At 36.1% G+C, this 17,179-nt stretch overlaps 1 protein-coding gene across 2 annotated transcripts in view; it reads left to right on the top strand.

The window, feature by feature from the left end:
* kcnt2b (potassium sodium-activated channel subfamily T member 2b) overlaps positions 1-17,179 on the top strand; it is a 140,258-nt gene that overhangs the window by 107,418 nt on the left and 15,661 nt on the right. For both annotated transcript variants that reach the window (XM_055186398.2, XM_055186402.2), the window contains 8 exons: positions 5,194-5,346; positions 5,431-5,681; positions 8,597-8,915; positions 12,927-13,032; positions 13,139-13,311; positions 13,664-13,735; positions 15,987-16,121; positions 16,213-16,324. In XM_055186398.2, coding sequence (XP_055042373.2) covers positions 5,194-5,346; positions 5,431-5,681; positions 8,597-8,915; positions 12,927-13,032; positions 13,139-13,311; positions 13,664-13,735; positions 15,987-16,121; positions 16,213-16,324 — 1,321 coding nt within the window. The remainder of the gene's footprint in view (positions 1-5,193; positions 5,347-5,430; positions 5,682-8,596; positions 8,916-12,926; positions 13,033-13,138; positions 13,312-13,663; positions 13,736-15,986; positions 16,122-16,212; positions 16,325-17,179) is intronic.

Raw genomic sequence — 17,179 nt, 5'->3', positions numbered from 1 at the left:
CAGCGTCTGAAACAAAACTCATGTTCATACTTCACAGGCGATCGCTAACCCCTCGTTCAGACAGCCAACGACAAGCAGTAGCAGAGCAACGCGATCTCATTCATTTCAATGGAAACCTGGCGACTTCCGGCGACACGAGCGACAGTGACCGTTGGCGACCGTATGGGCGTGTCCAGCGACGCGAGAAAGTTAAGAAAAGTTTAACTTTATGCAAATGTCGAGCGACTTTCGGGAGCGACTACCAATAAGAACGAAGCAGTGGAGTTCACGTCATCCTTCTCTCGTCAGTTACTGGAGTGGATGGTACTCATTTGTTTATTACAAGCAGATTTAGAAACGCCTCATTGAAAGAGACAAGCGACACACAGCGATAATGTCGCTGGCTGTCTGAACGAGGGGTAATGCTGCGTTTACACCAACCGCGTTTGAGGCGTCAAAATCGCGCCTAGTTTGCCGCTTGAACAGTTGGAATGCATTCGCACGTCTAGAGCGAAGTAGGAAAAAGCAAGCACAGCTGTATCATACAAATAAATAGTTTTTAATTGTGATTTCTGGATTTTTGTCTCTCACAGTGGACATGCACCTACGATGACAATTTCAAACCCCTCCATGATTTCTAAGTGGGAGAACTTGCAAAATAGCAGGGTGTTTAAATACTTATTATTCTGCACTGTATATATGTTTGTGTGTGTGTGTGTGTGTGTGTGTGTGTGTGTGTGTGTGTGTGTGTGTGCGCGCGCGTGCGTGTGCGCGTGCGTGTGTGTTGCATCTTTGATCATTATGCTAAAGATGCAGTTGTTGACTCTAATTTCAAATAGCTACGGATTTATTTCAGCCTGTTAACTCTTTCACCGCCAGCGTTTTTAAAAAAAGTTGCCAGCCAGCGCCAGCGTTTTTTAATGATTTTCACCAAAGTTTAATGCCTTCCAGAAAATGTTTTTCTTAAAATATATAAACATACAATATACCAAATGAAAGAACAGACCCTCTGCTTTCAAAAAAAAAAAAACGTTTCATCCTACCTTCAGTAGTTCTTTTGTAATCAGCTTTTGAATATGGGTAGGTTTCTGCAAAAACACCACATTTTGAGCAAAAAGCAGAGATAATTCCATTTTTGTGACGGACTTTTCATAGAGATCCCATTCAGAGCGATCTTTAAAATAGACACGGACATGCAGCCGCTTGCCATAGGGCAATACTTCCGGGTTTAAAAAGTTGCGGAATAATAGCGGTATTGCGGAAAGACGGAAAATCTCGTCATTGGCGGGGAAGCGTTTTCTCTTAATTGACGAGATATTTCGTCAATGGCGGTGAAAGAGTTAACAACTAAATAAACATCTTGTTCGTGTAGTTTTTCAATCTTTTGTCTGTTGCATAAACAAAAAAAATAATTGGCATTGTGTATCGAAATCGGACCATTTGTTTTTAAAAACCGTCAGTCAGATTTGTCCATTAAAAATCATGATGGTGCATCATCACTAAGTATAAAAACCTATTAACTGTCCAAAGATCGAGGAGAATTTGAATTCTTAGTTCATAAAACGTTTCCTAGGTTTTTGTCAATATGTACTTAATAGATAAAAAAAGGTACTTAATAGATAAAACAATCAAATCATACAGGTTTGAAATAACCTGACAGAATTTTCAGTTTTGGACATACTTTTCCTTTAATGTTAAAGGGCACCTATGTTCTGATTCACGATTTTACATTTCCTTTGGTGTGTAAGTGTGTATTAGTACATGTTAACGATATGCAAAAGTAAACGATGACGCGAGTTATCGTCTCCATCGTAAATCTCTTTTCTTGGACTACAACAAACACACGGATTGTAGGCAACAGTTTACTTCTTGGGATTGGTGATGTAGTCAGTGCCGGGTTAAGCCTTTGTGAGGCCCTGGGCTAACGCTGGTTTGAGGCCCCCCCAATATACACTGAAAAAAATAAAGGCTGGATTTACTAAGTGCCCCATTGCGTACATTTTTTTAGTAAAACTTACTAAAAAAAGGGGATGCAAAAACGATGCACTGTCTATATTTTTTAGTAAATCCAGTGTTTTTTACAGTGTATGTGCAACATTAAATGGCTAAAATTATTTAAATAAATTAAACAATATTATCAAATAATTTTACAATCAGAAATAGCCCAGAAAATAACATTTATTTAATAAAACTTACAACAAAAAGTGCTTCTTTCTGCTCTTCTTTAAAGATAATTTTTCAATTAAATCATTAAAATCAAGTTGACGCAAAAGTAGGCTGAAATTATTTAAATAAATTAAACAATATCATCAAGTAATAATTTTACAATCAGAAACAGCCCAGAAAATAACATTTATTAAATGAAACTCACAACTAAAAGTGCTTCTGTCTGTTCTTCTTTAAATATAATTCCTCAATTAAATTATTAAAATCAAGTTGACGTAAAAGTAGGCTGAAATTATTTAAATAAATTAAACAATATTATCAAGTAATAATTTTACAATCAGAAACAGCCCAGAAAATAACATTTATTAAATGCAACTCAAAACTAAAAGTGCTTCTGTCTGTTCTTCTTTAAATATAATTCCTCAATTAAATTATTAAAATCAAGTTGACGCAAAAGTAGTTGAGCCCAGAATTCTCAGCCCGAACTTTTTAATTCTCCCCATTAGGAATCTGTTTCCGCAGATATAGTTACTGCATCGCGTATGTTTGTGAGTAGAAGTCTGTGCTGTCTGCAGTGAGGTTTTTATGAGAGCAGCACAAACTTTTTAATAGTCTATTTAATATGTAAAACTTGAATTTGAAATAAAACTTACTGCGGAGAAGTTAATGAGATCTCTATCGTCTCTCTTGCTGCGTGACGCGACAATTATTTATTATTTCAAATCCTTTTACAAGATAAATATATATACATTGTGTTGTTAAACTGATGAAATTATCTTGCTATATACGCTACATTCATTATGAGAAGCCTTTTCTTTTTACTGTTACACTGTAGACAGTAATATATGTATATTATATAAAACTCTATGGTCGTGAAAGCACATTATCCATTATTTGTTGGTTCATGTTGGTCTAGTTTAATTCATGGTAATTCTTTAATAAAATGTATAATATGTTATAAAATATTTTATTTTTTTGTAATATTCACAGCGCACATTCTCTCGGATCGTTTTAAAACATTTTAAATCATTCTGCAAAATTCCGCATAGATTTTGCAAAAGAAATCCGCAGAAATAGCAAAAAATAACTGCTTACACAGCTTGTACAACTGTACTCTTGCAGCAATTAAAGCAGTTCAGTTTTGTTTTAAATTGCAAAATAGTTATATTTCTTTTTTATTTACATTTTAGAGCATTTAGATTTTTTTGTTTGTTAAAGTTTTTATGATAACTAGTGGTTAGCGGTCGACAGCAAGTTGACGACATGTATAATGAATTGAGCCTCTCAAATCAACACTTCACTTGCCTATAATAACAACTATTTAAAATAAATATTTTCAGCATATCACAATGTTAGTTTAAACGTTTATTATCAACACATACTATTTTTAAAAAGCGAAGGCAGGTTGCGTTGCTGCTCGCAGTTGCAACGGGTGCAGAAATAAAAAAAATAAAATGGGCTATACAAAACGAAACGAAATAAACATGAAACAGAATAAAAATGCATGTTGCCTTATCTTACAACTTCGATTTTGCATATAAATTTTTTTAATGTAAGGACTTACCACAGAAGATGGCTATTCATGTATCCATCCAACAGTTAAACTAAGAAAAAAGTCGATCCATACACAAACAAGAAATAAAGACACAGCCTTCTTACACGAAATTAATACAGGGAGAAGTCTTTAATAGATTATGTCTTGGATGCTGTCTGCAAAGATTATGTACAGTATCCAAGGTTTTAATCTAGTACTCCATTTATAATTTTTCCTGGTGCGCTGAAGGTCCTGCTGTTTAAATACACTGTTAAAACAGCTGCATTGTAAATGTGTGGCTGTGCGTAGCGGACTCATGCGATAGGTTAAACGTCTTCTTCCTATGTTTGTTTTGCAATCATCAATGTCTGTCAAAAGGTTCTTTAATTAAATTTAAAAATATAAAAAGATGGAGAATCCTAAATAAGCCCGAGGTCCGGCCCGCGTATCTGCTGTGACGTTAAAGTTGGCCCGAAACCCGACCCGAAGGGCGTAAACAGGTCGGGCCCCGTCGGACTCGGGCTGAAATGCAGGGCTCTAAAAAGTAGGCTTAAATTATTTAAACAAATTAAACAATATTATCAAGTAATAATTTTACAATCAGAACAGCACAGAAAATAACATTTATTAAGCAACTTAAAGTGCTTCTTTCTGCTCTTCTTTAAAGATAATTCCTCGACTAAATCATCAAAATCAAGTTAAATCATATTTTGGCGGATTGTTTTACTTTCATTGTTTCACGAGATTCCCTGCCTATTTATTCATAATAATTAACAGTAAACGAACTTGGCTTGCTGTTTTTGAAGGCAGCTCGACAGACCGCGGCCTTGTACAAGAGTGGAAATGATCGAAATATCCCATAAGCTATTACGTAGCTATTATAAAATAATTTTCAGAACATTCTTGCGACCCAGTGGTTGAGGTCCTCTGCTCTAGGTAGCACTTATACGCATAATTACGTCAATCAAAATGTTTTTAAAAACTCAAAATAGAATTGTCTCGGAGGCCCCCTAGTGTTCGGGGCCCTGGGCTGCAGCCCATGTTGCCCATTAGGATAACGCGGCCTTGGATGTAGTAAAGGCCGACATTATCATAATTCCTCCCGTTTCGGACTCACAGCCTGTAAGTTAACTCCCGTTAGCATTGCATCGTGAGCGAATCTTTCAAACACGGTAAGGAGCGTCACATTTCCAGCTGACGTCAAAGATAATCAGGCCAATCACAAAGTACAGATTAGCTGGCCAATCAGGAACACAGAGCTTTTCAGATCAATGAGTTTTGTACAAAATGAGTGCTTTTCAGGAAGACAGGGATATCTGGAGCTACAAAAATGTACGGTATGTGGTAAATAATGTGTTTTAACCATAAACCGTGCACACATTGTATTATACCAAATACACAAAATAATGTTGTTTTTATCAATGAAATAGGTGCACTTTAAATAGAAAGATGTGTAAGCGTGTAAAAAGACCATTCATGTTTATGTGTAACTCTCTCTGCCCAATTGGTTACAGGGAGGGTGTTGCTGGCTCGGCAGATCACTGGCAACGCACCTACAGACGCTGTGCAGCCAATGAGGTACATCACATCCGGCTGGAGGAAAGCAAGTTCTTCGGGGAATATCAGGGAAAGAGTTTCACCTTTGCCTCATTTCACGCACATAAGAAGTAAGTGTCTCTATCAATCTGTTACAATTAAATTGGAAGTACACACACACACACACAGTAAATCACTTCTTACTGCTCTGACAGATATGGGGTGTGTCTGATCGGAGTGCGCAGAATGGACACAGCGAACATCCTCTTGAACCCTGGTCCCTGTCACATCATGGGAGCTTCAGACACCTGTTTCTACATCAACATCTCTAAAGAGGAGAACTCAGCATTTGTCAGGGGCCACAGGGAGCCTGTGAGAGGACCCGGGGTCGACTCCAGAGGAGTCCCTCAGACTATCTATCATGGCCTTACTCGTCTACCAGTACACAGCATTATAGCCAGCATGGGTTAGTAAACACAACTCTTTCGTTTTACTTAGGTAGTCACAAACTTACAAGTGGGTCCACAGTTCTTCTATCAACCTAGAAAATCTGAAAATTATAAACCCAATAACTTAGTTTTAGTAAACCTTTCTCTGCAAGCATGTGAAAAAAATAGGTCACAGAAATTTGGCTCCCTCTGTGTTGTCAGAATGGGATAATACCGCCCCTTAATCTGCACTATCCGACCATGGCACTTTCATTTAGTGCAGAGATCAGCTCATTTAATTGCACATTTTTGCTCACACCTACAAAGTGTCAATTTTAACATGTAATAAATTATCTATATGGTAATTTGAGCTAAAACTTCATAAATATGCACTCTGGGGACACCAAAGAATTATTTGACATCTTAAAAAGTCAACAATTTGACTTAAACAATTTGTTTGACTATTATTGTTGTACAAATACAAATTGTTTTGCAACATATCACTTACAATGTAAGTTTAATACATTTACATTTGGCAGATGCTTTTATATAAAGTTGCTTACAGTGCATTACAATGTATACATTTTTATCAGTGTGTGTTCCCTGGGTTCGAACCCATGACGTTTTGCGCTGCTAACGCAATGTTCAACCACTGAAATATAGACTGTTTCATCGGGCGGAGTTTACCGGAACTTACGCGATGACCACGAAAGCCGTTTGTTTATGTTGTTACTGCTGAAACAGTCTATAGATTGTGTATATTGTTTTAAACTGTGATCATTGTTTTTTCTTTTTTTAATGATTCATTCGACTACAATTGATCAGGTAATAATATAATATGGGGACACATCTAGTTTCATTATTCAAACTCAATTCAATTCACACTTTATTTATAAAGCACTTTAAAACAACCACAGCTGACCAAAGTGCTGTACAGAAAATATCTGTACATAAAACATAAAAACACAACTCATGCAAAACACATAAAACAAATTAAAATTTAAATAAAACAAATTTAAAACACTTGTCACATGTCAAAGGCCAAAGAGAAGAGGTGTGTTTAAGAAGCGACTTAAAAGAAGATAATGAGGATGAGTCATTATGGGTCAATGACATGGCATATTTTTCCATTATTTACTGATGCATTTATGATACATGACAATTTATTTTATAAAACATATTTGGTTTAAAAACATTTTCAGTATTTTTGAATAATAAAAATATACTTAAAACTTGTCAAATGTCAGGTGGTGCAACTGTCGAATGGATTAAGACAACTATTTAAAACTGTGTTTTAAATATTGAAAATAAGACACTGTAGCATTTTATGAAACATTTCCTATAAACAAATTTCACAAATATCTGTAGTTTTAAAGATAATTGAAAATCTTTTGTCGAACAATTTGGATTATCTTAAATGTCAGGGTGGTACAACCACAAACATGGGCCTTTTACTAAGAAGTGAACAAGTAGCAAACATGAGATCTTTATTTGGGTAAATTAAAAGGTTTGTCTCAAATACTGAAAAATAGCTACTTTCATATAATGAGTAGAATGGTACATTTTTTTGTCAGGTGGTGCAACCAACGTAAAACAATAGTCATTAAAAACTATTTTTATGAACTTGGTTGCACGTGCAAAAGTTAACGGGCATCCAAGTAGTTCCATGTGAATTAGTTGAAAAAGTCAGGTGGTGTTATTAGAAAGTAATATTGTAATTTGGTTGTACCACCTGACATCTCTTGAATGAGTCAAATAAACTGTGAAAAATGCATTTACATGCATTTAAATGTTATTCAACAAACTAAACACATTGTTTCTGACTCATAAATATGCATTGCATTCATTTTTAAAAGATTTTAAAAAATATCTATGGAGCGGTTTCCCGGAGAGGGATTAGGTTAATCCAGTTCTAGGTTTTAGTTATATTAGGACATTTAAGTAGTTTTTACAAACATACCTTACAAAATAACAATACTGGTTTGCATCTTGAGACAAAACAATGGCACTGATAAACTGTATGTTAATGTCAATGCAAGGGGTTTTTAAATGAAAGCTGGGACTAGGATAAGCCCTGTCCGGGAAACCACCCCTAAAAGTGTCATTGACCCGTATATAGACTTGAAAGTGTAATATTTTATTGACAGTATTTTAAACAGATACCATGCAATACTGTAATATAACCTATGGAGCTTACAGTGCAGTAATTTATACAGCTGGTTTATTCTGCTTTACTGTGGGTGACAATGTGAAGATGTGCCTTAAATTTAAAGTAGAAATCATTTGTGTCAAGGAGTTTTCTATCAAAATGTCCCATTATTGTACAATATCACCACCTGGTGAAAAGCACAGGAATTTATTTATGAATCATCTGTCTACTGTTGGTCTCTAATGGTGTTTTAATAGTTACATTTTGTGCATTTCTATAAAAAACTGATTGGAACATGGAAGGTCTTTTTAAGAAGTTAGGGGGTTGGATGGAAAGGTTTTAACACAGAAGGGATTTGTGATGTCAGGCAAATGACATTTCACTTTTTTGTAATAATGTGTCCAAATGGATCTCGCACCATTAGTATATTATTAAAGGGATAGTTTACTCAAAAATGACATTTCTGTCATCATTTTCTCCCTCTCATGTTGTTACAAACCTGTATCATTTTTTTGTTCTGAAGAATACAAAGGAAGATATTTTAAGGAATGTTTGTAACCCAACCATTTGTGAGCCCCATTGACTTCCATAGTAGGAAAAAGAATAACTATGGAAGTGATTGGGGCTCATGAACGGTTTGGTTACAAACATTCCTCAAAATATCTTCCTTCGTGTTCATCAGAACAAAGAAATGTATGTGGGTTTGTAACAACATGAGAGGTAGAAAATGGTTTTTTGGGTGAACTATCCCTTTAAGAAAGAGTCAATTTCAAGTTAATTTAACTTCTGTTTGTCATTTAACAGGTACGGTAGCCATAGACCTGCAGGACTCCAGTGACAGCAGTCCAGAGGGCACCGGTCCGGCGGTGTTGGGCAGCGGTCATCTGAGCAGAAGCGGCTCCAGGGCAGATGTTATGGGCTGTAACACTCTTACGTTGCCCGCCGTGAGCGCCTCAGGAGAGGAGAGGAGACACAGCATTGCCCCGGTCCTGGAGGTGGTGGACGGGGTGCACGGTCCAACATTCGACCTGCTGGGAGACCAGTCAGAGGACGAGGGAGGAGACGAGGGGAAAGAGGACGAGGGAGGGGAACAGAAGGGCCAGTGGTGGGGTGCTCACTGCGAGTGAGTAATAAAGTAAACAAACACAGGTTGACTTTTTTGTTAAAATCTTGACCAACTCTGTGTGTAGAATGTATGATCTTATTTTCATCCAAAGTAATATATCATAGACACAACTCATGGTAATATACAGTTCTGCTCATAGATATCTAGATTATTCAGCTTCATAAGCTTTCATTGCATCAGTATGTTTTAAATATGTCTATTTGAATCAGAATGTAAGTAAAAGGATGAGACCGGGGTTTAGGATACAAAACTTCAAGTCTTTGTTGAAAGCACTTTTTCGCAGATTTACAGAAAATACATTTTTGCACAATCTGTAAAGATAAGCCAGATGCAGACAGCCATGAAAACAAAAGACCTTTGAATTAAACTCAAAAACAGGGCTGACATAAAAAGCCAGAAAAAACTGCCATTGTCGCTGACACCAAACAGAAACCCACAAGAGACAAATAAACACTACACTAAGAGACAACTCAACACTTTACATAACTAGATTACATGACAGTCTCACAAAATTATGTACCTATAGTCATGTCACTTTTTTATTCTTTTTCGTGATACTGTCACAAATTTCTTTCAAAACAGTTGAGTAACAAATACGTGACAATGGCACATAAACAGAAATTCGTGATACGATTTCAAAAAATGCGAAAATTCATAACAGTATCACAAAAGAAAACAAAAATTATGTGACTATAGGTACGTAATTTTGTGTGGGCTTGGGGGCAATTTGACGCCAGGCCTGACGCAAGTTTTTTTTTTGCTAGTTTTAGCCTGACGCAGTTATCATTTCCACATTGTTTAAATAGCAAATGCACTTGCGCCCATCTGTTCCCCCTTACGAAATTTAACCATGTTTTTTGTGGTAAAAGGGTAGTATGTATTCATAAAACTTTACTACAGTAAACCATGGTTTAACTATATATGGTATCTGAAAACCATGGTTCTTTTCTGGTGACCATGTTTTTTGTAGTAAAAGTGTAGTAACCATGTTTTTTGTTTTTTTTTATCTATCAATTACTATAACCCAAACCATGGTTTTACTAGAGTAACTTTGATTCAACTATGGTTTTTGAAAACCATGGTTATTTAGTGGAAACAATAGTTTTACTACAGTGCCACATCAGTGTTTTATTTTTACTGTAGTAAAACCATGGTTAATTTTTGTAGGGGGCAATGTGAAACCAGCCTTGATGAAAATAACAGCATACCAGAAGACCAGCATATGTTGTGTTTCGGTGCTGGTAGGGCTGTGCAAAAAATTGCCCGCGACTCTCATGCGTGTTTCATCAGTAAAGCCGGTTCGGTGATTAGAAGTAAATCACCATCAGATGCTTTCAGATGGAGGGGCATTTACTATACAGAGCCGTAGTTCACCGAGAAGCTAGGCAAAATCGCAGATTATCGGAGTCGATTTTGAACCTGATTTTTCCTAGCTTCGCTGTGAACTACGGCTCTGTGTAGTAAATGCCGCTCCATCTGAAAGCAGCTGATGCCGATTTACTTTTAATCACCGAACCGGCTTTACTGATGAAACACGCATGAGAATCGCAGGTGCTGGTATGCTGGTGACCACGAGCTAAACCAGCACAAAACCAGCATGGCCCAGCATGGAAATTATGCTGGTCTTTGATGGTTTTTTTTAGCAGGGAGGCGTAATGCAAGTGTTTTTTGCTAGTTTCAGCCCGGTTTTATTTCCATGTTGTTTCAACAGAAAATGCACTTTGTGCCCATCTGTTTTTTTTTTGTGATAAAAGTGTAGTAACCATGTTTTTTTGGTGTATTGGTTACTATTACCCAAACCATGGTTTTACTCAGCCCAGTCTCACAAAATTTCGTTATATAGTCACGTAAATGTTTTATTTTTTTGTGATATTCCCTGTAAAAAAATTCCGTAGAAATTACAATGTTATTGCAGCTGGGTTGCCGGTAATTTACCGTAGATTTACATTTATGTTATTTACTGGCAAGAGTTTGTTCAAAGTTAAATAAATTTTAAATATTAACAAGTCTTTATCTTTACAGAATAAAACTATACAATAACAGCCTCATGCAAAGCATTCTGGGAACCAGATATCATCATCAACCTTTTTCTGTTTTTTTTTGCTTCAGATTTTGTTTCCCAGATTGTTTTGCTTGATGCTGTTTTTTTAGTTTTACTCTCTAAAGACAAAGACTTGTAAATATTTAATGTTCATTTAACTTTGAACAAAATGTTGCCAGTAAATAACATAAATTTAAATCTACGGTAAGTTACCGGCAACCCAGCTGCAATAACACTGTAATTTCTACTGAATTTTTTTTACAGTGTCACGAATTTCCGTGTTTTTTCGTGATCGTATAACGAATTCCTGTTTACGGGTAACTGTCACGTATTGGTTACTCAACTGTTTTGTCCTATTTTCTTACCATTGTTGCTTCGGTTTAGGGTTAGATTTACAAAAAATGGCAACCCTACCCAAACCCAACTCTTACCCTAACGCCAGGCGACATATAAAAAAATAAATTAGAAAAAATAGTATAAACCAATACATAAAGTGACATTCTAATGCAAACACCAAATCTAACCCTAAACCGAAGCGAAAATGGTTTGACAATAGGAAAAAGCAGTTGAGTAACAAATACGTGATAATCACACGAAAACAGGAATTCGTTATACGATCACGAAAAAACGCGGAAATTCGTGATAATATCACGAAAAAAGAATAAAAAATTTACGTGACTATATCACGAAATCTTGTGAGACTGGGTAGTTTTACTACAGTAACCATGTTTTTGTTTGTTTTTGTTTAACTTAAACCATGGTTAAATGTATATACACAGTAGTTTTAGTTTGTGCGTTTTTTTTGTATTAAAGGAACAGTATGTAAGAAATGTATATAAATTAATCATAAAATGGCCCTGATATGTCACTAGACATTAAGAAATAATTTTTATTTCAAATAATTATATCACTGATAACAGTGCTCTGGTCAGGATATTGTCATTTAAAAAGTGGAGTTGCAGCCCATCAACTGATGTTTATGTTGTCATGTTGTGTATTGACCACCAGTTGTGTGATTGCAGTACCAGTTTTAGCCACAAGTTTTGTGATTGCAATACCAGTTTTGACCACAATCCTACATACTGTTCCTTTAAATTTCATTTTATTTATTGATTTATTTTTTGTCCATTTATTTATTTCTTTTTGTCTGACAGGGTGGGACATGTAACTGTTTAAATTGTATATTCTGGAATGTTCTTTGGGGGTTTTACAACAAAAAATGTATAAATACAGTGTTTTTCGTAAGGGTGTTCATGGAATAAGGTGTGTTCAGGTCCATTGTTGGTACGTTGCTATTTTGAGGCAACTGAAAACGATTGCTTCATTGACCAACTAAAACCTGGTCCACACTTCTTATCGGCACTAACAAGAAGTTTAAAGGCCATGGGATCTAACAAAGCTTTCACACACAAACTAGCTGGCCTCCGTTACCCACAGAAAACCAACAAAGGCCACGATCATCCAAACACAGAACACAAGAGACACGAGTTTAGTCATGAATTCAGATCATGAGTTTAGATCCTGACACCAGGCACAAGAACCAAAGCCACAAGAGTGTCATGATGCAAAGCTTTAGACACAGAACATAAGGCTGTGGGTCCTTTCACAACAAACACCAAAAAGGTTGACAGGACACACACATAGTGAATACTAAAACAGGCATATCTTTACATGCCAAGTGTCAAAACAATCCCAGGTCCCTGCTGACTTACAATTGATGACAACTGTGTCAGATTTCAACCATTTCAAAAAATCTACCCAATAAATAAAAATACCTGTCATTGTATCCAAAAGCGTATATCTACCTTGTTGCTTTATAACAGGAAAATGTATTAAGACTACTAAAAAGGTATTTTTTAGTAGAAGGGGTTAAGTTTTAGTCTGGCACTGAGGTTGCTGCTTCACAAGTGAGTTACCGTGAAGGCTTTTCATTGAAACGGTCTGTGTTTTTGACTTTCTAAAAACAGATGGGTGAAAGGTTACCCGCTGAACTCTCCGTACATCGGCAGCTCTCCTGCACTTTGCCACCTCCTGCAAGAGAAAATGCCATTTTGCTGTCTGCGTCTGGATAAGGTGAGCGTCTCATGTATTGCGGTTTCACATCTCGCACACTACAACACTCACAACAGAGGTTAATCATCACAATAAAGACAATAAAAGTCAATGATTATTTTCTCAGGCTTGTCATCACATGCCCTACGAGGATGCTCGTTCGTACGGCTTCAAAAACAAACTCATCATCGTGTCGGCGGAAAGCGCTGGAAACGGCCTCTATAACTTCATTGTCCCACTGAGGGCTTATTACCGGCCCAGGAAAGAGCTTAACCCCATCGTACTGCTACTGGAGAACGTGTGAGTGTCTCAGAGCAAACAGGCAGCGTTCATCATCTTATTTATCACACACCAATGAGTTTATGACACATAATCATTGTAGTTTCTGTAAAAGAAAGCGAATACTGCGAGATGCAATTTCATATAATGCAATCAGATGTCGTAAAACTATGGACTCGTCGGTTTATCTCCTGACTGTATGTATGTTGAAGAGCATCTGCAGGCAGAATGTGATCATTTAGATGACCCAGAGCTTCTTTTTTTTTAGACTTTGGTCAGTTTAATACTAGGAAAGTGACATCAGAGACAGGTAATTGGGTTTGCACCTTTTTGTCAAGGATTCTCAACATCTCTCTAATGTGTTGTTTGTTAGACCTGAGGCTGACTTCCTAGAAGCCATCTGCTGGTTTCCTATGGTCTTCTACACAGTGGGCTCCATTGACAAGTAAGAGAAAACTAAAAATATCCTTAATGCTTTACTTGGAGACGGTACACGGTATATTTGTCTATTATGTGATAAAAATGTATTAAAAGTTATTTTTTATTTTTAGCATGTTTTTAATTTCTAAATAAAAATATTTGTGACACTGGAACACAAAACCAGTCATAAGTAGCATGGGTATATTTGCAGCAAAAGCCAAAAAATACATTGTATGGGCCAAAATTATAGATATTAACCAGCCTTTTTTTGAAAATTTGCCCGCCAGCATTTTTGGTTTTTCACAAAATACCTTTCAGAAAATGTTTCTTTTAAAAATATATAAACATAAAAATATGTCAAATCAGAGAACAGACCCTCTGCTTTCAAACAAACAATAAACAAACAAAAAAAAAGTTTTATCCTATATATATTTTTTTCTGCTTATAGACGGTTTCATTGGCCGCACCTGATACACGTCTGGATCCGAACTTTACTTCCTGTTCGTTTTTTTTAATGGTCTGACTAGTTGCTAAACTGATCTCTTGAACAAATGCCTTGTCGAATAGGTAATCTATGTGGGTTTTTTTTTGCTTGTTATATAAATAAACTACGTTTAAAGAACTTTGTTGTTATTTATTCTTAGCAGAGTTTACCGGAAGTTACATGCGGACTACGACAGCCGCTTGTTTATGTTGTTACTGCTGAAACAGTCTATAAACTCTTAAATATGGGTATTTTTCTTCAAAAATCTTTTTTTTAGCAAAAAGCTGAAATAATTGCATTCTTGTGAAGGAATTTGGTTAGAGATTTAGAGATTCAGAATGATTATCAAAACATACACAGAGTTTAAAATTAGTAAAAAAAAATTGCTTAAAGGATAATTCCGGTATTTAACACTTTGAGTCTCATTTCTGGTTTGTTTTGGATGAATTACAGTGATGGACACTAAGTGGAAAGTATCTAGTGGATAATCACGGTATTATAGATTACCATAAAAACTCATCAGGAACATGTTTTTTCATGCAAATGTTTTCTCTTAATTTACGAGATAACTCGTCAATGGTGGGGAAAGAGTTTCCTACCATAAATACATCAAAAGGGTATTTTTCATTAGTAATATGTGTTGCTTAAGACTTCATTTGGACAACTTAAAAGGCGATTTTTTTCAATATTTAGATTTTTTTGCCCCCTTAGATTTCCCAATTTCCAATAGTTGTATATTGGCCAAATATTGTCCTATCCTAACAAATAAAAAAAATTGACCTTTATGACTGGTTTTGTTCTCCAGGATCACATTTGCTGTTTTATGGGGTTTAAGGTATAGATGGTGTGTTAATTTTTGCCAGGTGGGTTCACAAATCAGTCCCTCGTGACTGCGCCAGTTTTATCTGACAAAATTGTATTAATGTAAAAATATTTTTTTAATTTGTTAGCTTAATTGAGCGTCGCCGCGTGATCTGCACGAGTTGAAAAATATGAACTTTGGCAGATATTCGTGCCATATTAACCAATCAGGAGCTTGCTCTAGTAGTGACATGATTACAGAAAGCGAACGGAGGCAGAAGAAGCCCCCCCCATGATGGGAATTTTTGCGTGAATGTCTCAAATGACTAGAATTTCAAGTGCGAAATTGCTTGTGTGACAACACTTCATGCTAATTTCTCACTCAGGTTGAAATTTTTTAACTTGCACGTAATATGCAATTAAGAGCGAATAGTGCACGTTTACATCAGTAGTGTTGCCCAGTTCGTGACATTTGCGTCACCCTGCGCAAATTCGCATCTATTCTTTGCATTGACTTTATAATAATTATATTTGCTTTTGGTGTGCACATTTAAAAAAATAGTTCACATAACATAAAAATTTAATCATAATAAAATACCCACGTGTCATTGTTTGAAAAAGATCTTTGTGTAGATGATTTAAAATATCTCATTTAAACTAATTTACTGTTTGTACACAATGATGACTTAGCAACGTATGCGTGCATTTTGGCAACTGAAGTATGGTAAGAATCAACAGTGAAGCAACACAGACAGAGAAAGTTATTTTAAAAAGTTGACTTATCACCTTTTTTAACACATCTACCAGATCCGTGTACTACAGTGGAGTGGATAGATGATGTTAGCAGATGCACAGGCTATTTGATCACGTGGGTTGTAAAATACAGTTGTCTATACAGGTTTAGAAGACCACCAAAACTACCATTGTTGAGTAAAACATGTTAAGTTCTCTGTCTGTTGTCCGCTGATCCTGTATCTGTTTTCACATGCAGTTTAGACAGTCTTCTGCGTTGTGGTGTGACGTTTGCTGACACCATGGTGGTGGTGGACAAAGAGAGCTCCATGATCGCAGAAGAGGATTACATGGCCGATGCCAAGACCATTGTAAATGTTCAGACACTTTTTAGGTAAGTCCTTTCTTACGCTTCCTGCATGTGATCGTGTTTCTGACTGGTGTCGTGGAATGACAGGATCTTTTTCCCTCACTGTTTCTCAAAGGCTTTTTCCAGCTCTCAGTATTATAACAGAACTTACCCACCCTGCCAACATGCGCTTCATGCAGTTTAAAGTGAAAGACCACTACTCCCTGGCTCTCTCAAAACTGGAGAAGGTGAGTCTTGTATAAAGTACTTGTCCATTTGCTGTCCCATTACTTTTATTTTACACAAGAGGTGCTCGATCTTACGTCTGGAGATTTACAGTGGCCTTCATGTGCTCTTGAAAATATTGCAAGTGAAAGTGTCCTAGTCAAAAATTTGATTTAAATGGCCCTTCAAGTCAGATTTGGAACTGAGAAACTCTGAGATCGTTTTAGCAAAGCACTTGGACATGACAAACGTAATTACAGCTTCAGAAGTGGGAAGTAGGACGTTTCCAAAAGCATGTGAAGCCCCTCTGAAAAACACTCCAACACACCTGCCTGTAATTTTCAGCTAAATATAAGAATGTAATAAGATGCTTTGAGGTGCTTTATAAGGATTGCACATGTGTCGTTAAACTGTATTATTAATTAAAAATAAATGTGTTTATTTATTTCATATGTATCATTTATTTTATATGTATATTGCTGTACATTATTACAGTACATTATTAAGCTCACTGATATTGGCAAAAAATTCCACATTTTGGTAAGAAAGTTAAAAAAATTATATTAAATTAAATTAAATTAAAAAACACTTATGGTCTGATTCACGATTTTACATTTATTTTGGTGTGTAGGTGTGTATTGGTACATGTTAACAATATGCAAAAGGTACAAACCCCAAAGTAAACGATGATGCATTGCATTGTGAGCGAATGTTTCAAACATGGTAAGGAGCGTCACATTTCGGGCTGACGTCAGAGGCCAATCACAATGTACAGATTTAACTGGCCAGTCAGAGACACAGCGCAATTTAAATCGATGAGTTTTGTACAAAATTTGTGCATTTCAGGAAGACATGGAAATCTGGTGCTAAAATAATGT

The sequence above is a fragment of the Misgurnus anguillicaudatus genome, chromosome 19 (genome assembly GCF_027580225.2).
Source record: "Misgurnus anguillicaudatus chromosome 19, ASM2758022v2, whole genome shotgun sequence".
Classification (NCBI taxonomy): Eukaryota; Metazoa; Chordata; class Actinopteri; order Cypriniformes; family Cobitidae; genus Misgurnus; species Misgurnus anguillicaudatus.
Note: the sequence above shows the minus strand (reverse complement) of the source record. Positions and strands in the feature narration are given on the sequence as shown.